The sequence below is a fragment of the Patagioenas fasciata genome, chromosome 3, assembly GCF_037038585.1.
Source record: "Patagioenas fasciata isolate bPatFas1 chromosome 3, bPatFas1.hap1, whole genome shotgun sequence".
Taxonomy (NCBI): Eukaryota; Metazoa; Chordata; class Aves; order Columbiformes; family Columbidae; genus Patagioenas; species Patagioenas fasciata.
Window position 1 is genome coordinate 51,560,898 of NC_092522.1, and position 21,831 is coordinate 51,582,728.

General features: G+C 36.3%; 1 protein-coding gene across 24 annotated transcripts in view; it reads right to left on the reverse strand.

Moving 5' to 3' along the window:
* AFDN (afadin, adherens junction formation factor) overlaps positions 1-21,831 on the reverse strand; it is a 133,263-nt gene that overhangs the window by 83,863 nt on the left and 27,569 nt on the right. For 16 of the 24 annotated variants that reach the window (XR_011738332.1, XM_071806347.1, XM_065834860.2 and 13 more), the window contains exons 2-8: positions 13,312-13,507; positions 11,535-11,650; positions 9,398-9,561; positions 8,509-8,669; positions 7,368-7,525; positions 1,774-1,885; positions 1,211-1,378 (exon numbers count right to left, since the gene is read on the reverse strand). Coding sequence is in view for 23 of the 24 variants with exons in the window: in XM_071806347.1 (XP_071662448.1) it covers positions 1,211-1,378; positions 1,774-1,885; positions 7,368-7,525; positions 8,509-8,669; positions 9,398-9,561; positions 11,535-11,650; positions 13,312-13,507 (1,075 nt within the window). In the remaining variant the exon portion in view is untranslated. The remainder of the gene's footprint in view (positions 1-1,210; positions 1,379-1,773; positions 1,886-7,367; positions 7,526-8,508; positions 8,670-9,397; positions 9,562-11,534; positions 11,651-13,311; positions 13,508-21,831) is intronic. The other 8 variants (XM_071806348.1, XM_065834858.2, XM_071806345.1 and 5 more) reach the window with 1 other exon arrangement.

Here is a 21,831-nt window from a genome sequence, read left to right on the forward strand (position 1 = left end):
ATTGACACCTGTGGCATTTCACATTGTTTTTACTCTCTCAGTTAATGGATGTCTTGCTCCACTGCCCAAGCACGTTTTAATAGTAGAGCAACTATGCTCCATGAAGAGTTTAGAGCACAAAAAAAAAAAAAAAAAAATAGAAAGTACTAGTAAAAAAAAAAAAAGGAAAGGAAAAAAAGGGAATATGAAAATCAAACCTCAGCATATAGAGCCCAATATAAAATACACTTCATATATTTTGTGCACAACAACAAACCACAGACTACTTGACTATAAATTTAACCTTTTGTTTGCAGTTCTGGTCAAAGTATTCAGCACCAATTTCCAACCTTGCTTCCCAAAGGTAAACAACCAGACTTCAAATTGTAAATCACTGTTCGGATACCTGACTGTACCCAAGTAACATATAAATGGGAAAAAGAGCTGCAAATAACAAAATCACCAAAAATGAATGTTCACTTCCAAATCTTTAAACATGAAGACAACAGAAATTAAGAGCAGAAGTTGTATCTGTTTTATCTGTCGTTGTGGTATAAAGAAACACTGGATCCACTGGCTGTTCCTAAATATTACTAATTGCAAATTACAGTGCAGCCCAGAGAATTGTAATGCCAAAAATACAAGTCAGACTTGGTAATAATTTGAAGGTTCTATATATGCTGAAAAATGTTTAGCAAATAAGTTAGATTTTAAAATTCATATTCTTGTCCTTCTATCAATGTACTTTTCATGTACAGTACTATCAAATATATCTTACTAGGTATGCTACAGCATACTTCAGGATGTAAAACAAACCAGATTTAAGCTGTGTTCTTCTGGTTCCCCCTGAAATCACAAGACATGTTAAAGTACTTATCAAGTTTTAAACCCCCAAATCCAAAGGAAGTTGAAGACGGAATGATTTTGTTTGTTTGTTTTTTTGAAACGCTAAAAACTTCATACCTGAAACCATGCTAATAAAGGCAAAATCTTAGTCAACCATTTCTCCCCTTTTCTTACTCCAAATGTTTTGCCAGTAAAATTTAAATATTATAGCAAGACGTAGCTTTACCTCTAGATAGCTCCACTTAAAAATCTAACATGAGAAGAACAACTGATGTGACATTGCCAACAGACTGTCTGGTGCTTTCAATTAGAGTCTTATTTTTGGAAAATCTAAGTAACTATGTAATAATGTAATTTAGATTATAAGACAATTAGAGATTCTTACCTGGGCTTAATTCTACCAGGTATGGTAGTTTCTCAGGAGGAAGGCAAGAGCCATAGCCAGACCCATCAACTCTCTCCTTTCCCTTTGATAGCTTTCCATCAGCTATTTTCTTGGATTTCTTTGGGACATAATCAGGAGGCCTCCTTTTCAACTGAAAGACTAGCATTCCTGAAACACAATATTATACCTCCTTTGAGTCTCAATATCAGTGAGTAAGCATACATCTAAAATCTATTAAACTGTAAGTGTTCCATAGGATTACTTTCAGCTTACTAAGTTCCTGACACTTCTTTATGTAGTCATTTTTAAGTTAAAACTATTTAAAAGATTAATAGGATACTTCTCCACAGTAGATACTTTAGAAACTGTAGGATAAAACATAAAACACTTCTACTCTCTAAAGATATATTACTATAAACTGTGCTGATTGAAATAGTAGCATTAAAAGTGCCTGAAAACAAAACACTTTGAAGTATGTGTTCACTTTCTTACTTTACATGGGGTTCACGCTATGGTTGACTGTGTGCAAGGCAAAAAAATCTCTTAAAGCTTTTCGGACATACCTTTATCACCAGGCCACTCCCTGAATATCTGCAGTGGACACTCATCATCATCAAGAATAGTTTCTTTAGCGCCTTTATCATCGGAGTGCTGAGCACCAGGAGGCAGCACGACCTAGAACAGAACCATTATCAGTTTTCAGAGCTGTTAATAGACAATTTGAACATAGGATTCAGGAGCACATCTTCTCATTTTTGTTTGTTTATAACGAGATATATCAAAATAATTCAGTAACTTAAAATTCATTTCACTTTACAAGACTTTTTCTAACTCTTTGTCTTGCCTCTTGTTACAGTGAAATCACACTTCCCGGAACACCAGATACATTTAAAAAAGCAAGTGACACTTCAGGTAGTCAAGAGCATCTTCCAAAGTATACTTTGGGAACAGAACCACAGAGTGTTCATACCTTTTACAGCTATAGCGTTACAAGGTAGAGGAACGGGGAAACCTTGATTCAGGAGTTCTGACTCTAAAGGAGATACAGTCTGTGATTTCATGTGCATTTGCATTACTGCTCCCCGCAGCGATTGCACATAAAAACCAATGACAGGCAGTATTACAGTGTGGGAGTACCTTCTAAGTTAAAGATGGATCTTTCGAAGTTGAATAAAATAAAAAACTACAACAAAACCCCAAACATTTTACTCCCTCATTTATGATCCTAACAATGTTATTTAAATTCATAGACAGCTCTATTTTAAACAAACTACTCAGAATTATTCTTATCTCTGAACTATGACCCAGGTAACACCTGAAAAGATGCCACTACTGGCTACTGCACCCCACTACAGTATCACCCTCCAAAGGCTTTTCCACTCTCATTTATCACTCCCTCTCCCCACCCATTTCAGTGTTAACTACGTTCTCACAGATCCACCTCAAACATCCTTTCATCATCTTCCAAGGAGGAAACAAGTACATTTCAGATCAAAAGTATGTAACTGAGTCATTGGCTGTTCCCTAAAACATTTTCTATGCAAAACCTGGCTAAACATAGGACTAATTAAATTATCTTTAATTAGATTTTCAAATAGACAAGCTATATTAAAAGGAGGAAAACATTAAAATGTATAAGCCGAAAGGAAACAGAACCACATCTACACTGAAATCTTATCTTACCAAACCACTCTTTTCTATTTCAGATCTCAGACTTTAAAATCAATTATACCTATGGGATGACTTTGATTAGCTAATTAAACCAACAGTGTTTCAAGCCCTATTCAACAAGCAATAATTTTTATATTGCAAAGCAAAGCCCTTGAGGCAGAAGGCAACTGGTTACAACAAAAGAACTACACATTGCAACAGGCGTTCCAGAGGCTGACCAGCACTGGGCAGCAAACCAAAAAAATCCCAGATGCTCTGAGGTTAGAGGACAGGTGAAAGAAACATCGGAGCTACTACTTGATCCTGATATTCCTTCTGCCTTGGAGCCTGGACAAGCATCTGTATTTGGCATTGGGCTCAAGGGCAGCAAAGGCAAACTAGACAAGAGAAGAGGGGTCCCAAAAGCACTAATCTCCTTGTCCTCCGGCCCCTCAGGGAGCACAACCCAATAAACTCAGACAAACCTCACTTTAAAAAAAAGTGTGTGACCTAACCTGTAGAAAGACACAACACACCACATCTGAGCTTATGCATTTCAGGAGGCTTCTAATCGTGATGAAGCCATTTTAGAAAACATCTCTATGTCTTAACTGAATGCTGCTTCAGTGACACCCATAAAGCTGAAATTCCTTCATTTTAAAACAATGGAAAACCTTGGGAACAAGTTTATATTGTGATCGAGTTTTGGCTCGTGGATAGAGATTTGCTCTCATTTTAAAAATAAAGAAGATGCAGTTAAAAATCCTTTCATGAATTTGAATCCATACAGACTGCTGAGATCAGGCACAGACATTCCTCTGATTTCTGCAGCAGCATAGGAAACTGAGATGGGTAAAACCAGCTTAGGATCACAAGTCTTGGAAGCAGGTTGTCAGCTGACAAGCTATGAACTGAAACAGATTCGTAACAGACAATTGGGAAGAATATACTCTGCTTCCTCATAATTGCATTCATGAGCATATACGAATTATCATAAAGTAATTCCAATCTATATTTATTTATTTAAAATGCAGTGAAATATGCAGAAAATACAGCTAAGAAATTTAAATGAAGCCCATAACAACTTATCACTTAACTTTGAAGCCATTTGCTGGGATAAATGAGTAAGAGAAGGCAATACTCAAATACAATAGCTACAAGATCAAGTTATCAGATCTATCCTCAGCAAAAGTTTCATACAAGAAAAACCCATGCTATAACAGGTTTTCAATAAGCTCTTTTGTCTTTTTATTATTTTTAAATAACACTCCTATCTGATGCACTTTTTTATATATCTGTTTATTCAAATTAACTTATACTAGATTTTCCTTACAAGTTGGGACCACAAGCCCTGCATATGTCCCTGAAAAAAACAAAACAAAACCCAATGGAACTTGCTAAAAATATTTAATGCCCCATGTCTCTAATATCTATTTCTTTAAAAAAATGATTACCATAAACTTCATCATTTACTCAACATTACCAAAAGTTATTTATGTCGTATTCTTGAGTAAAAAATAAGAGCATGCTAAACCAAAAGTCTAATCAAGATTCTTCTTTTAAGAGTTCACTGGTTTGCTGCATGCCTCAAATATTATGTCCTAAGTGAATATGCACAGGTAGCTTGGAAGACTGTCTAATTTATTTGACATCCTGAGAGATGTGCAGTGAACCCCATATTATTCAGAGAAACTCAAACCAAGCAAACTGAAACAGAAAGAAATGTGTGTTAGAACAAACTTACATTTATTTGATTACATAGAAAAGCACAAAGGTATAGCCTGATACACCACAAACTAGGGTATGAAAGCAAGCAACTAACTGGAAACTGCCATTTACAATAAAAGTTTTCAATGGTACGCATTACGAAAAATTCTTACAATGTTTATCTTTCAAATGAAACTTCAGAAGTGAGTCAAAATTATTGCAGATACTTATGCAGCCTTATAAAGGTTTTGTCATGTAACTTAAAATCCATCTGAATCATTAAGTAAATGTCAACTGCTTAAGTCTTCTTGGAAGACGCTTCACCTGCCACCCAAAGAGAAAACATTTAAGAATCCCAACCAATAGGAAACTGAAGTCACACATGCCACTGTTTTAAACCTAACAAAAAGTAAAGAATAGGAACATGTGCAAGATGGTCTTCCACAGAACACTGTAAAGTGACCAAAGAGCAGGGACAAGAGCCCCATCAGGGTAAAGAACAGCAACAAGACTCCAATGTAAAAGAGGACAAGTAGCCATGCCACCTGGTTAACACAGCACTACGGTATTTGTGAGTTTGCAAAAAAGAAAACAGTGATGAAAGACACATCAGACTAAAGCTAAAGGATATTGTATGTTTCAAGCAAGGAAAGCAAATTCAGAAAATACTTGACTAAAAGCAGATTTTAAAGTTAAAAATACTCAGCTCTATTAAAAACAGAAGGCTTATCATATTTAAAACCCAAACACTGTAACAACAGAGGCACTGAGAAAGGTCAAGTAGATTTCAGGTAACTATGGCAAGCAAAAGAGTAAGGTCTTCTACACTTAAAGGTACAAAAAAGATCTCCTATTAGTCAATGAAGACCACTCACGTATCTCAAATATAAACATAAGCATAAAACTTTTGCCAGTACAGAACCTTACTGTATCAAGATGATACATTGCTCAGAAAAGACAAAATATTTACCAGAAGTGCTTTCCAGAAAACTAATTTGAATCAATTTGTTTCACAGCAAAGGTTTGGTTAATCCTTCCCAAGATCAAAGCAACATTCCTCAGATTATTTTCTACATTAAACATCCCCACACAACATCAGAGAACAAGGGGAGGTGAGAGAGAAAACTACCACCACAAGAGTGACTTGCAATAGTTTCCCTGGTGAGTGTGTGACCAGCTCAATAAATGCACTAGAATGTAAGCACTTCATAATATATCATAATACCCTCTAACTCCACGCTAAATAGACTGATGCAAAGCTATTATCTTCCAAATTCAGTCATTATGACTCTGTTGTAGCCCACAATTCTCTCAAACCAGCAGAAAAATAAGTGTGTCAAGTCAGCAGCCTATTTAATAAGATCAATGACTGAGAACCATGAATTTCATTTATAGAACCCACAATATGAAGATAATTGTCATAATTTAAACTACACATAGAAAATACTTTCCAGCCAAAACTGAGAATCAATTTTTAATACAGTAAGCCATAAAAAACCTCCTATGACTTGCAAAACTATTCCTCTCTATAATAGAAACCTATGTAAAATTTTACTGAAGTGAAGTAAAATTAACTTTCACAGTTGGGACCCCATAGACAGGTTAATAAAGCCAAGGATAAAATGTTCAGAACTTCATTAAGCATATGTCTAGAACTATGACAAAACTGTTTAAACAATAAAAACTAAGATTAGTTCACTGTTACAAAACTATGAAAGCACTACCACCATACAATTTCCTTATAACTAATAAGAACAACATTAGAGCAACATGTCAATTCCCAGCTAATTATACCACTGGAAGCTGTAAGCACAGCAAAAGAAGACACTAAAGTTACTCACAGGTACTATAAAAAACAAATCAGAAGGCAACTTCAAGACCAAAGATATATTCACATCATTTAGAGCAGCTAGAATGTGCTGAGAATAGTAAATAATCAAAGCTTCCTTACTGTTGTCCAGTGACACTTTAATCACTGGAGAAGGGGTAGGGAAAGAGAACACAAGGCGATGAGACAAACATTTTTCCCTTTCTTTCATTATTGTAAAGAGCAATATATCCAAATTTATTAGACAAATAATAGCCAGAAATGTAATCAAAGACTGGACTCAAACAAGGATCAAATGTTTCCAAATCTCACTATTCTCTTTCAGAAGATGATATGGACAGAAGTTTGTAACCTTTAACCCCTACTGCCCATGGGATTTCTTGATAAAGCCATACCTCTAATAAACAGCAATTCCACACAATATATTTATAACTCCTAAAATAATAACATTCTGAAAATAAGTGTAAGTTTCACTTAAATGTTTAATCTTTTCTGATGTGTAAAGAGGGTAAACTACCACTGAAAGGCATAAACCAACAGTACATAAAATATAGCTTTTATAATTAAGTTTGAACTCATCACTTTTATCTCTGAACAGATGCCCTTAATTCAGGGGAACTGTTTCGTGCACAAAGAGCACAAATTTAAGTATCCACTGGATTAACTATTCGTTTATTCATCTGCAAACCACAAGCATGTTTAGTGGTATAAAACCACAGTGCCAAATCCAGAAATATGTTACTTTCATTATTCATGTTTATCTATGTATCAAGTAATAATTTAGTAAGACTGGAAGATTTAGGTTTTAAAAACAAAAATCCTGACAAATGACTTCAGAATTCCTGAGTGTGTTAGATTAAAAAAAAAAGTCACAGAACTATCAGAGTCTTCCTATCTAGCTTTATAGCTACCACAAGGAGCAAAAACCAAATATGAAGCATGAGAATATTGTTACTTGTTAACTTCACTTACACGAGCAATACAATAATCCTTGGGATTTTCCTTCTCCAGACCATATTTTTCCAGTGCTTCAATAACTGCAAAGTCTGCAGTATCCGTAGTGGACAGCAGGATTGTCTTGTATGGTATATTTGGTTTTAAACTGTCTGCATAAATTCTCAGCGTCCCACCTTGGAAACAAAATTTAATTAATAATACTATCAGAAAATAAAAGACACAGACATGCAGCCATTTATTCTATTTGTAACAGAATATTGGAACAAACCCCTTCAGAAATCATTTAGCCAATCCACTAATGCAAGAAAAATTACATAATATTCCCAAAATAAATTTGTCTTTGTCATTGGTAAAAACCTCCTGTGATGCTTTCCTAATTTCTCTTTTCCAAAGTGCTTCATCATTCCTAATACTACCTGAAGTTAAAAGGAAACAGTGACAATGACTGGATGAAGAATTGAGCTTTCCCATCTTGACAGCAAGTTTGTGCTGACCTTCAGGAATCTCCCCTCTGTTTAAAAAGCCGATTTAAGATTTCCCTCACAGGCCTCTTAACTCCTCCTTCACTGCTCTTCCATGGACAGAATACATCATTTGAGGTTTTGTCAATACTAACATTGCTTCATCCATTCATTTAACATTGATGTTTATACAACCACCATGATCTTTATCCCCAAGAATGTGAAATACTTGACCACTGATATTCACAAGATCTACCAGAACCCTTTGTGCAGACCTGAACAATCATTCCTTGCCATCTTGTATTTGTGTTACTGATTGTATTTTTATATTCAGGTCACTCCACTTATTCTTAGTAAAATAAAAGACATTTATATCAGAAGACTTTTTTCACTTTGTCCATTTAGTAAATCTAATTCTGTCCTACCTTCTTTCCCGGTTCAGCACTGTTAGCAAGATCAATGAGCATATTCTCTCCCATTGATTTTCCCATCACTAAAAGCTTTGACTTGCACTAATCACAAAACACACTCCTATGGAATCTTATCTCTACAAAGCCTTCATTCAGTTACACCATAAATAAATTAGTCATGAAGTACAAAAATGTGGAAGAAAGCAGATGTTAAGTTAAATTTACAGGGGTCGCTGGACTTAAGAAGTTTACCGTTTACAACTTAATCAGAATAAATCTCAGTACCTGAATCTGGTCTGCCATCAGAACTGCGAAATTCCTGCATTCTCTTCTCTAGTTTTTGCTGTCGCCGGCGTTTCATAACCACCTCGGGATTGGATATTGTGCGAGTGAAGCTGGTCTCAGGCATATCTTTGTAAACCTCAGCTGCAAGGCGAGAATTCTCACTGCCAGATTAGTTTAAATAAAGAGGAAAAAAAACCCTGTCATTAATGGCTTAAAATACATATATCCTCACAACTTCATAAAGGATAAAAGGCAAGTAGAATTGATTAAGTTATTGTAAGATGGGTTCTAAAAGAACTTCACTTTTCCTGGGATTAACAGCATTTCTATACCTATGCTGACCTGAAACAGACAACAAAATTAAGTATTGATGGTTGCTAGTTTTCAAAGGAAAAAGATGCCTTTTACCTCTTAGAAAAAAAGAGGCATTGAAGGAACTTTACATTACGTTCCTAACTTTATTTTGACTTATAAATACTGCAAATCATGTGGAAGGAGAGTTCACATGTGCTTGCAGCTGGTGTTTTTTCTTTTGCTAAATCTAAAAAAATATGGCCAAACTAAGGAATGGCACAGAATACTGGAAAGATCATGCTGACATCTGAAGAACATTGCAAACATAACCATGAAGAGCAGTACTATGCATACAAGTAACAATCATGAACTCAAAAAAAGAAAACAAAAAGTTTTTTTAAAAAGTTAAAAAAAACAAAAAAAACCAACAAAAAAAATCAAGCTGAGGAGCTAAATCCTCTATGATCTGTCAACCAGACAACTAATTTCCCCCATCTGACAATCTTACTTTTGAAAGAAACAACTTATTTGGCAGAGAGGGGGAATCCTTTAAAGATGTAGGCTATATGAACTGATCAAAGTTTAAAACACTTACATATCATCCCCATGAAGAAGTCTATCCTCTTTATCTGATGCTTGTCGCAGTGCCTCTTTTTCACGCCTCTTTTTTTCTTTTTTTTCTTTTTTTGAGAGAGTTCGTTTGAAATTCTGAATTACTCCCTCTTTTTCTTGTTTTTCAGGGCCATTACTCTGAGCCTTCTGAAACAAACAAGTTTAAAATAACTTTCATTATTTTTAGTCCAACGAAAAGTTAGTATTAACTTTCCACATAAATGTGACTAAGACATAGTATCGCTAACAAAAAAGCAATGCTCCAAGTATCAATACTGCATTACACGGGGATGGGACTAACACTCTCCAGAATAACATGGAAGGAAAAAATAATTTTATATTCCAAAGCAGGTATGAACTGATTAAGCACACTGTACTCAACAAAGGAAAGAAACAGCAGAATTTTGAGTAATGCCTACTATCTATGCGGCCTCGAAGATTAACTGAAGGTTGCAAAACAAATTTCTGCCTCACAGTAAAAACAACACTGAACTTAATCTGTTTTCAAGACAGCTGTGTTGAAGCATCAGGTAAGAATAAACTGCAGAAGGAAAATATTATAGAGGACAGCTCCCCTATGGTGTATTTTTCCAAGCTGTCCTTCCAGTGCTCTCCAATTCCAGCTCATTGCATACACAAGATACCAGTAATGCCAGGCTCATTTGCCCTCTGTAGAGAAAATAATAAAAGATGAGAGAAAGAAAATGCAAGGCTTTTTATTTCTATCACGAAGTAAAGAACATAGAGAAGGAAGATTGAAGATTACTTGATTCAATGAATTGGAATAGCAAGTCATAGTGCAAGACATCATTAAGAAAGACATGGACCTATTGGAGGGGGTCCAGAGGAGGCCACTAAAGTGATCAAAGGGCTGGAACAGCTCTGCTATGAGGACAGGCTGAAAGAGTTGGGGTTGTTCAGCCTGGAGAAGAGAAGGATCTGGGGAGATCCAATTGCTGCCTTTCAGTACTTAAAGGGGGACTATAAGAAAGACGGGGACAGACTTTTTAGCAGGGCCTGTTGCGACAGGGTAAGAGGTGATGGTTTTAAACTAAAGGAGGGGAGATTCAGGCTAGACATGTGGAAGACATTTTTTTGCTATGAGGGTGGTAAAACACTGGAACAGGTTTCCCACAGAGGTGGTAGATGCCCCATCCCTGGAGACATTCAAGGCCAAGCTGGACAGGGCTCTGAGCAACCTGATCTAGTTGAATATGTTGCTGCTCATTGCAGGAGGGCTGGACCCTTCCAACCCAAGCTATTCTATGATTCCATAATTAATTTTCTCTCCCCACCTCTAACATGAATGTATCCTGTAGCCAAACATGTAGCGTAAGAATAGCTCATGTACCTATAACCAAAGCATATTTAAAATTAACCAGCTCTAATTCCAAGAGCAACAGAAATTTAGTGCTCAGTCCAAGATGAAAAACTAGTCTGAAAATTGTCCACACTGAACAGCATGTCTTCCATAGTTATAAGCATCCACATTAGATATAATATATACAACTATATGACTTCAGGAGACAAAGTCTCATCTAATGTTTAAACGATGATTAATAATAATACTAACAATAATAATAAGCTTTTATTTTGTATGGCTGATGTTCACCATGTCCCTCAGTTTGCATTTGGAAGATAAAAAACATCTCTCCAAAAGGCAACAGTGTTCCATCAGTTTTGTTAAGGAACAGAATGTTACCTAGAGAGGTAAAAAGTTTTAGTTATTTAACTCCCTCTGGCATCCCCTTTTAAAGGCTCTGCAAGAGGCAGGATTACCTCCTAGGTGTTTGGCATCCTATGCTATTTGAGGAAATTTTTAATTCACCATATTAGAACAAAGCAAGTTTTAAGTTCCCCAGGCACTACATGTTCCAATACTAGACAGCTACATGCATCAAAGCATCACAAGCCATCAAAAGATCACAGAAATGCTGCATTGCGAGGACGCCTTTTAAGTATTTTAAAAGACTTGCTCCAGATATTAAAGGTCAGCAGCAGCAGTTGTTTTCAGGAATCAGAAGACTAGAAGTTATTACTATTAAAAATTGCCATTCAAGCAAGTCTCACACACATCAAAACTGTTGTTAACACTATCATGCTCCTTCTTAAAGACTCACCTTTGGAGGAAGCGTATCATTTTCATTCTTGAGAACAAATCTTCCCTCTCGATCATCTTTGTTCCAGTTTAATTGTACAACAAGAGGCTTCTCATCTACATCTAATCTTCTTTCTTCTTCAAAAAATGAAAAGCAGTAACAGTTACTTGGCACCTCAAGAGCAAAGATATTTAGAAACAAGTCATGTTCTTAAAAAAAAAATAAAGCAAAACAAAAAACCCACCACAAATAAAAGGTTTGCTGAACAGTATGCATCAGTTGATGTTTCCTTCTTAAGTACAGAGACAGAAAGCCTGGGGAGGTAGAAATGTATGCCCTCTTTAGAGGAACCTGCCTAAGTGTATTCCCTCTATCTACACAAGCTAAAAGTCCACATACAGTAACCTTGCATATCTCCTTTGTTAGAACCGGAGTCTGGGAACACAAGATTATCACTCAGACAGAAGTTATAACTACAGCTAAAATGCTTGGAACTTCTTCATGAGTCTTTCAAATACTCATCTTCCTTATTGTAAATTTAACTAGTCTGGCTGTGGCCCAAGAACTGCTATTTTGGAAAGGCTGCACAAAAATAAATCAGATTATCAAATAAGAAATTAAATCCATTATGCACATCTACTAGACAAAATTTCATTTAGTATATCTACTTTAAGTATATGAAAAAGTCTGAAAGTGGATCAAAAAATAAACAAGTTTTGCCATTTAGTCACACTTCTAGAAGTCAGAGATAGTACACATGCGTAGCAAGACAATGATGTCTTTGCAGTTACATTTTATTTAATGAGAAATACTCATATTGAATGAGGTGCCTCTCTTAAGAGCCACGTTTTAAACATCAGGATCTTGCTCTGAAAAAAAAAGTCTCATTTTGATTACAGGTACAACGATAAGAGATTTAAAAAAAAAAAAACCTGAAGCAGAAAAACCACACACTATTCATTGCTTAAATCAGTGATGACACATGCACTTTTCTCTAATTCCTTATAATTCACATCAAGTCATCATTCATAGGCCATGAAAAGTGACACACATCCCAGTAAATTTCCATTCTCTCTCTCAAATTAAATTATTTTCAGTCTTTCAAAAGTAGAATTTAAGGTAGGTAAACCACTTATGTAAGCTTCCGAAGCATAGAAATAGAGTAAGTATGACAAAAAGCTAGTTTATCCTATTTCTGTATCCACCATCACCACACACACTACTGCCTTCCAACCTGAAGCCTTCTTCTGGGGTGGGGAGACACAAATGCTAGCAGCACCAAAAGGATATTTAGATATTCTAAGTTCTTCCCAGGTGATATGAAAGGACCTGTTTAAGAAACACAGTTGATTCACACAATACTGTGTTGAACTTGCCTCACTTTATCAGTAAAGGAACATGCATTATAAGGCTACCTATCAAAGGCTCACATCTCAAAGAACAACTAAGGATGTACTCTTAAGTGCTCCAACACTCCTATTTGCCCATGATAAATTTAGCCTTTACCTTATGAGTCCTAAAATAGCAGCTCTCTCACAAACGTCAACAAATTAACAGGATGTCAAGTATAGCATTTAAAAGATCATCATCAAAACTTACATAAAATGCAGGCTTGATATGTGTGCTTATATTCTAAAATACCACTCTCCCACATAACAATTAGCAGCAACGTACTTATGAACGAAAACCCCAAGCCTTATGTGGTCCGGAAGCTAGAGGCAAACCTAAAGATATTTTGGCTGGGGGTGGATAGGAAGGTGGTGTGGATTCAGGAAAGACTTTGTGAATAAATACCAACCTCCACTAACGTGCACCTCATAAAGTGAGTATTTAGGGGATGACAACATTCGCATGTCTGGTCGAAACTTCTCTGCAAGAGTTTCTATCACATCTTGAGTTGTAGCAGTACTAGAGACTCTGATACATTTTGTTGCAAAATTTCCAGCTGCTTTGTCTTGAAAGTAGAATCTCATCACTCCATGAAACTCCAGGTCCTGTAAAGAAATAAGAATATAAATCTGACTGCTGGCTAACAGTTATAAGGTTCAAGAGTTATTTTATTAGTTATTATTTACTATTTACAAATATATTATGAAAATATAAGACATTCAAATATTGCATGAGTTTTCAAAATCTGGAGGACAGTAGAATTTACTCAGTAGGACACCATAAACTTGAAAAAATAGTATTTAGTAAAAATAAATTAAGTACCCTATATTACTGGAAATATTTAAAACTCCATTCTGCAAATACTCAAATGTACAGCTATTGTCAGGTTTACTTGAAGCAGAATTAATGAGAACTTAAAAAAAAAAAAAAAATACAGAAGTGCATCTTGTGGCTGGTCTCAATGTATTTTATTACCCACAGCAGGGCCTTGTATCCCACGTCTGTAAGAGTACAGGCTAAATATGCTTGAGGAACAGCAATATGTCTCAAAGGGAACCACTTTCCATCACAGCAGCCCTAAGCATCATCTTTTTTGTCCTCGTTCTCCCGCTTCACGTTCTCCTCTCTCTTGTTGGCACGCATCTGCCCCAGAAACAGCCTCTTCAGGAAGGTAAAACATTGTTTTGTTTTAGATTTCCAGAAAGGTGAGTCTTTGATACAGCTCCCTCAACACTCAGGGAGGCAGGAAAAGCTCCAGTACCAACACAAGGTGAAAGGGAGGGAAGAAAGGGACTGCAACTGTTAACCAAGTAGCTGCGTCACAGCTGCAACACTGATCTGTCCAAACTGCTGTAAATCCACATCAAATATTTTCCTCATCCAGCAGAGCCCTGTTCTCCACTCCAGCCTCCCAAACTGCAGGAGGATACTGGCTGCTGATGAAACTCCATTACTATTCTGAATACCAACTCCAAACTCAAATTTGAGTTCCCCAGCGGCCTCTACCAGTCTGTTTCTTGTCCCTTGCAAAAATTTCTGCAGTCATTGGGCCCTGCATGCAGGGGGAAATCAAGGAGATTCCAGTGCTCTAGTTGACATTGCCAAGTCTACTCTACAGTTTAATAATCATTACTCCTGTCTCCACTTTCCACAGGTTTTGAAATAGACATGTCTTCCAGTGTCGAGTGTCATGGTAGATTTCATGTTAAGCACAAGCCTTTCCAGTACTACATCTGATCAGACAGAACACATCACAGCATTTCTTTAAGCAACAAAGAACCTGAGATATTTATTGAAGCTGCCTTACCATTCAGAAGACCTCCACAGAAAGAAAAAAGGTAACAAAAAGGTGTGACAACCTACACTAAGACAAACACCTCAGTCACACAAATACCCACAGAAGCAAGCACTGTTCTTTCCCAAGGGTGCTCCCAAGCCTGCAGCAATACAGCAGTGAAATGCAGATGCACCACAGACCTAGACAACGGCCAATTTTGTTTTATTCTCTGTTGTTATCCTATCAGCTTATACAATTGATATTTTTGAGCCTATGCTGGTCTTCCCACAAAACTATCTGTTGTAATCCCAAACTACTGTTCCCTCCTGCAAGGAGTTAGTTTCCATACACCTCAGTTTACAGATTCCACTTCAGCTTAACTGCCACCTCCTTACTCCAGACTTACCCACAATCATTCAAAGGTGGCTCTCAAGTCTTCTACTCTGAATATTTTCGTAACTGCTACTAGTCACTTCTGAAAAGCATACTATTCGCTTCATTTCTTGTCTCTTATCTAATTATTAACTAATCATCCATACGAGGACTTACCCCTCTCATACGGAAGGCTACTGAATGACTTGTGGAAAGCCCACCTCCCATAGCAAATTGGAACTTCCTTACATGTATTCTTGCCAGCTCCTTCAGTGAGCTCCTACAAGCATAACTTCTTTTCATGAAGCTCTGTTGACCTTTCCATAATCTATTATAATTACGACACATCCATGAGTTCTGTACAGTACTGCAGTTTCTTATCAGCATAGACAACATCATGAGCAAAAGCCCTTTTAATACTGGCCTCACGCTGCATTTATATCCAGTGACCTGAAGATGTCTAGCTAAAGGAGTCATTACGTACCACTTAGTAAAATCACTTAATCCCTCACTTTCTATAGTTATTAGATGAACATTGTCTGGTTCTAGCAACTTGCTTTCATGTCGTCCATTTCTTCTCTAAAATTTTAACAAACGTTGATTTGAGAGCATTCCTCTGATGAGTTACCCATTAAAAGTTCTTGGCAGGGCAACCTTTCCAAGATTTTCAACACTGAACACAGATGCAAAGCAAAGTTTTTTTGCTATCGCCTTATCTTCTGAAAGTTTCTGTTATGAAGTGATCATCCTGTGGCCCCACAGCTGGCGGTAGGTTTGCTACTACTGATGAACTGAAAGGCAGTTATTATTAAAGACTTCTCAGAATTTATTACTCAAATTCTGTTATCTTATGCTTTTATATTCTACTTGACAGATTTCATATCCTTACAATTTTCCTTATTTGGATACTACTTCGGCTTTCTGATAACATGTACAGCCATGCCAGCTTCCTTTCACACCTCCCTTGATAGCTGGCATGCTTTGGTCGGTACCTCCAGCACGGCATCTTTAATTCTCTGCAGGTTGGCAGTACTCTGATACTAGTTGCCTCTTTTAGCTTTAAGAAGCCTTCCTAGTGTGACTGTGCTCTGTTTCCAGTCGGGTTGGAAAATTCTGTAGGTCTTGCAAGAAAAATGAGTCTAAGCATGTTACAATGTCTCGTACAGAGAGCTTTCTTGCAGATAACATTTTAAGCCACATCTCACACACTCTTTTGGACCAATTTAAATGGTTGCATCTTCTTTAAACACTCCTTAACCATGATGCTTCACAAAACAGGCATGGCTATTTTTATAACCAACTTAAGGTTTTCATCCACTTGTTTGATGGCTGCAAAAGATGATGACACATGAGCTTTCTGCAGAAGTGTCATGAAACATAATCATATCCCATGTATAACATTTATTTCCCTTTACACAAGGTTTTCCCCACCACCACCTCAAGGTACTGCTGAAACAAGAATTGAGAGAGAAAATGAGCATCCTGCAAATCTTTTTTTTCAAGCTTTACATACTATATGAGTTCCTACACATACATAAGGTTCCAGTTGACTTTTTCTTGTTAAGGAGAGATTGTTTCAATGAGGACACTATCCACTGTCCATTAGCCATGTTTTTAATCCTATAGATGTTTTTCGTTTTACATTCTCTTCAAAACCACAGCAGATATTCAAGAGGGAATGCAACACCAATCCATTCAGAGAAGACTGAGAGAAGAATTTAAGAAGCTCTCTAAACTACCATGGTTAAGGTTTTATTGATAAAACTTATTTCTACTCCCAGACACTAACAAAGCAGAGAAATGTCAAAACCGCATTCTAAGTACTCAAGATACAACATTAGTACAAAGCAAGTGTTGTTTCCCTTTTGTAAAAGAAGTAACATTTTCCTCTGAAGAATGGTCACTTGAATTTTGTTTCATTGCTTTGACAATCTGGGTGTGAAAACAACTGAATGTGTCAACCACTGGCTGTCCATTTCACCACATCCTCTCCCAGGGGGCTTCTCAAGGTGTGTCCCCCAGTCCATACCCCCCTCAATTTTACAAAGTCTTTCATTAAAAAAAAAAAAAAATTACACTTCACAACTGCATCACAAGATTCTACCACTTCCAAATACAAAGCTCTAGTTAGTTTATTGTTTCATTTCCACTAAGTTCCAAACTCTTCCTTTGGGCATTGCTAGAGTATTACAGCATTTATATAAGTGTTCAGTGATATGAAAGTAATTGGTTTCACATATCAAAAAATTAGGAAAGTAGGAGACTACCAAAAAAAAAAAAGTCAACACCAACCCTCTAAGTCTTTATTATTATTTTTATATATCACATGTATATGTGTGTGTGTATATATATATCTCTTCAGGTCAAGACATATTTAACTTTCTGGCCAGGTGCTTAGTAGACCAATAACAAACACACACAGAGACCAATGCCACCACTCACACTAAGACAACAAGGTAGGCACCACACTTGAATTTGCATCTTCACTCACTCTGCATTAAAGCATTTCTTTTTCAGAGGTACATTTCATCCTCAAACTCACTCAATTCTGAATTTTTTGCCAGGACTGCCAGGTAGGTTCACTGCAGTTTATAACACAGACTTGTGTCAAGAGAGGAGGTTAGAAAATAAAAATCACTTGTTCTAAACCAAATAAATATACAAATACCTGTTACTGCCTAACATATACTTGTAAGTGGAGAACTCCCCCCAAAATATTTTATCTTTAGAGAAATATGATTTTAAGAGATTTGTAAAAGTGACATTTATAAATTATCAAAAAGAACTCAAAAATGTTTTCTGGATTTCAAAAGTGACTAATCACACAATTGTATGAACACTCCATTAAGTTCCTCTTGGGAGTTTGCAGGCATCATAAGCAATTTTAGCTTTCTCATCTAACCACATATTAGATTTTTTAATGTATCTGCTGTGCAAGTCCATGGGTCCTTATGTAGGAGTATACAGAACAGTCTTTGGCTACACAAGTACAGCCAATTTTCTAAAATTTTAATTCTGATCACCTAGACTACAAAATATATTTTAAAGAGGACCGAGCAAAAGTCAGCTCTTTTTAAGCCCTTCAAATCATAAATGCCATTTTCCTTAAATATGAAGCCTAATTATTCTTTTTTTTATCATTATCAGAAGAACTTAAAGCAGTTTCAACAAGTATATCCTATTCAAAAGGAGATTCCGACTTACAGAATAAAAAATTCACATTTAACCATTGTTTCTTGGATTTTATAAAGAAAAGTAAGTTGTACCACTTCTTCATTAGGTACACACACACACAAAAAAAAAAAAAAGATAAAAGTTCTTCAACTACTTAGTTATGACTTTTTGCATAAAGTTAATGACAAGCAGTAATTACCTCAAAATAAACAGGTTAAAAGCTCCAGAAGTGTGTCTTTAGAAAAAGAAAATAAAACCACACGTAAGTATCAGAAGGGCACACTTGAAACAACACTTTCACCCCTCCTCAATGGCCTCAGACCACCATCAACTGAAAAATAGCACAAAAGCAGGCAGCAAACAAACTAATATGTAAGTCACACAGATCACTTAAGTCACATCTAAAACTGAGAATGCGACACACAAGTTTTCGAATAAACCATCAATTTCCCATGAAGCTTCAGCCAAGTGATTCCTGTTTCTCAAAATGGTTCGTTTGATCTTTAAATCTATAATAGCTCCCAGTTACTTACTATCAAGTAGGTATTTCTGCTTTAAAGCACTGGTCAGTAACAATCAAGATCATCAGTCATTCAAAGATAGGTTACACAGAACTGCAAGTAAGTAAAAAAGACAGACAAGAGTATCTGAAGCTTCTGTCTCTGATTATGGAAGCTGGTTACACAGACACACACATGAAAAGTGCTACCAGATATGAATGACAGAGGTATTTAGTACTTTGGTTATTTGAAAATCCCTCAGAAAACCAGTTCTTTCTTCAACCAACCCATTCTTTCTACACAAGAACAACATAGTCAAAAATAAATACAAAATACAAGAAGAAATAGGTTAAAAAACTTTGTGGTAAGTGAGGTTTGGAAAAAGCCCATAATGTGACACAGTGGGGTTTGTTGAAGAGAATCTTGGACTTCCTGAAGAATCGGAGAGGCTTCTGGAAACAAAGCAGTTAATATCCAGGAGCAGTAATCCACACCCATGCTCACATATGAGGAAGGAAACCCCTCCACTGAAGTATCGGAGGAGGTAACAAGAGAGTATCACCCTAATATGTGGGGCACAGCAGCAAATTAGAAGATCAGGATCACTGCTCCCATAAGGCAGGTAAAGAATTACTCATAGGCTTTTAAACTACTGTCCCACCCGTATCAATCACAAAGCAATACATACTTCAATACTTCAAGTATATTACACACTATCTATTTTGGAAACTATTCAATCTCTTGAGCAGTAGAGAATACAAGTTTTCCATCAGAAATCCTCATCTATCCTCCTCCAAGAGCCCACCTTTGATCTCTTTCAGCTGCATCGGTAATACTGTTTGCCTTGCAAGCAGTATTCTGCACGACTGCATCTAGAAAATACCAAAAACCCACATTAAGAATGTCACATCTTTTTTCCTGCCTCATTCACATTCTGTGGGCAAAAATCTACAGAAGACCAACTCCTAACTAAGCTGCAATTATTATTATTCAGGTACACGTACTTGTTGCTCAGGAGTTTTGCTAATACAATATAAATCACAATAAAACCAATTCACACTGCAACAATTAGAACTAAATCAAATGCAAGTTGCTTTCAAATGAATTCAGGTCACAATATTGATAAAACAGTTCAGCATAACAACAGTATTATCACTGCAGGATATTCCGAAACATTCACATAATGCCTTTGTATCTGACCCATTGTCAGTCTACAGAGTAAAATGGAATTACTTCTTTTGCCCCTCCAAAAGCCATAAGTATGCAACAAATCCATGTAATTCTAATGCATATATGAATATTTAAAAAATAAAAAAAAATATCTTACAAGATTTTAAAACCTCATCACACTAAATCACTAAGGGGGTAAGCACCAAAATTACATGGGGGTCAGGTTTCTAGCATACATTTCCAACAGTGAATTCTCAACTTTGAACTAGAGGACAGACATTATTTTCCATATACAGACTCTACAGCCAACTATTAAAAAGGAATTCAAAACAGTCTTCAAAAAAAATCCTGTAAACTGCTATAAACTGATTTCCATGTAGGGGAAAAAAGCAGTGTTCTAGGTAAGCTACATTTTTTTTCCCCAGGCACCTTCTAAAAAGCGCAGCTTCAAGGTTAATGATGAAATACCCTAAATGGCTGAGTAATGACAGAATACCCTCAATGGTTCCAAGAGAAGAAAGAACAACATATGAAAAAACAGCTCCTATAAAAATAATTTCCATGAGCTTTATTTCCTCTTCCAAACTCTTTGACACCTGGATCAACAAAGACTTTCCACTACAGAATGACTCATTCTGCCACAACAATTCACACACACCATAATATTCACAGAAGCAGGACCAACAGCTGAGCTATCAAAGAGAATTATTAGTAACCCATAACATAAGGAGCATAGCTAGATGAAATCCCCTCTTTATTTTCATGAAGAAAGCTACATCTTAGAAACCAGCCTCACTGCACTATGAAACAAAGATTCAAGATCAGAAAACAAGCGGTACTACAAACATTTCAGTATTATAAATGTAATGCAATGAAGTCAATGCAAAACCCACTGCAGTATATGACAAATAAAATCTTAACCTAAGGCCAAAATGCATGACTATAAATAAAACTAACACACCCTAAAAAAAGGATTTACTGTCATTAATGCAGCTGGAATGCCCATGTGAACCTTGAACTATCACTGATGTAAATATTCTACCATATACTTTATATGCATTCTCCCTACTTCCCGCTACTTAGCTGCCCATATAGCAAGACTGATGAAAAACATTACTTTAATCTTGAATATTTTCCTGGTGAGTTATACCTCACAGTTAAAATAATTAAATTTCAGAACAGATCAATCTACACGAGGCAGATAAACGAGAATATTTCCTACCTACTTCAAAACAAAAATGTTTGTTTCAGAAGTGTATTTTGCCAAAGCCACCAGATTCTGTATGCAGCCATTGACCATGCTTCCTGCAGAAAACACTTAAGTTTTCATAAACTTCTACAAAAGACATAGTCATACAAGCAACATGAAGTGTCTTCAAGCAAGGTTTACAACTCCAGAAGCAGCTACCATCAAAACTAAATAAAAATCTGCCAAGTGTACTACCCAAAAGCATTACACACTTAACCTTCTAACTGTAATTTTCAAACCTACAGTAAATGATCGGGAAAAACTTAACAGCACTTGCAACACACGGCAACTGTCTGCCACCTGCAGGGTATTTTTTTGTTTAGCTGCAGTGGACAGCATCATTTAACCTTTCACCATTAATCGGAGGAAATGTAAATTGTTCTCTCAAAATCAAATTCACAACAGTTAACTGAAAAGCAACAATATTTTCAACATTGATCTCTAGAAACAGTTTTGTAACTATTTAATCAATCATCTGCGATTAAACTAGACCGCTTAAATTCAAAATGCAAATAAAGCTACAAACGATTAAGTCACACTCTCAATTAAATCAGACTCCCCTTATAAACCATGTTGATGCTGGTGCAAGTGCCATTCCGTGGCTCTCCCAATACCACATTGACAATCTAGTAGTCACTGTCAATAGATACTTTGAAAACGCGCCCCCCCAAAAAGTAAAGAAATATT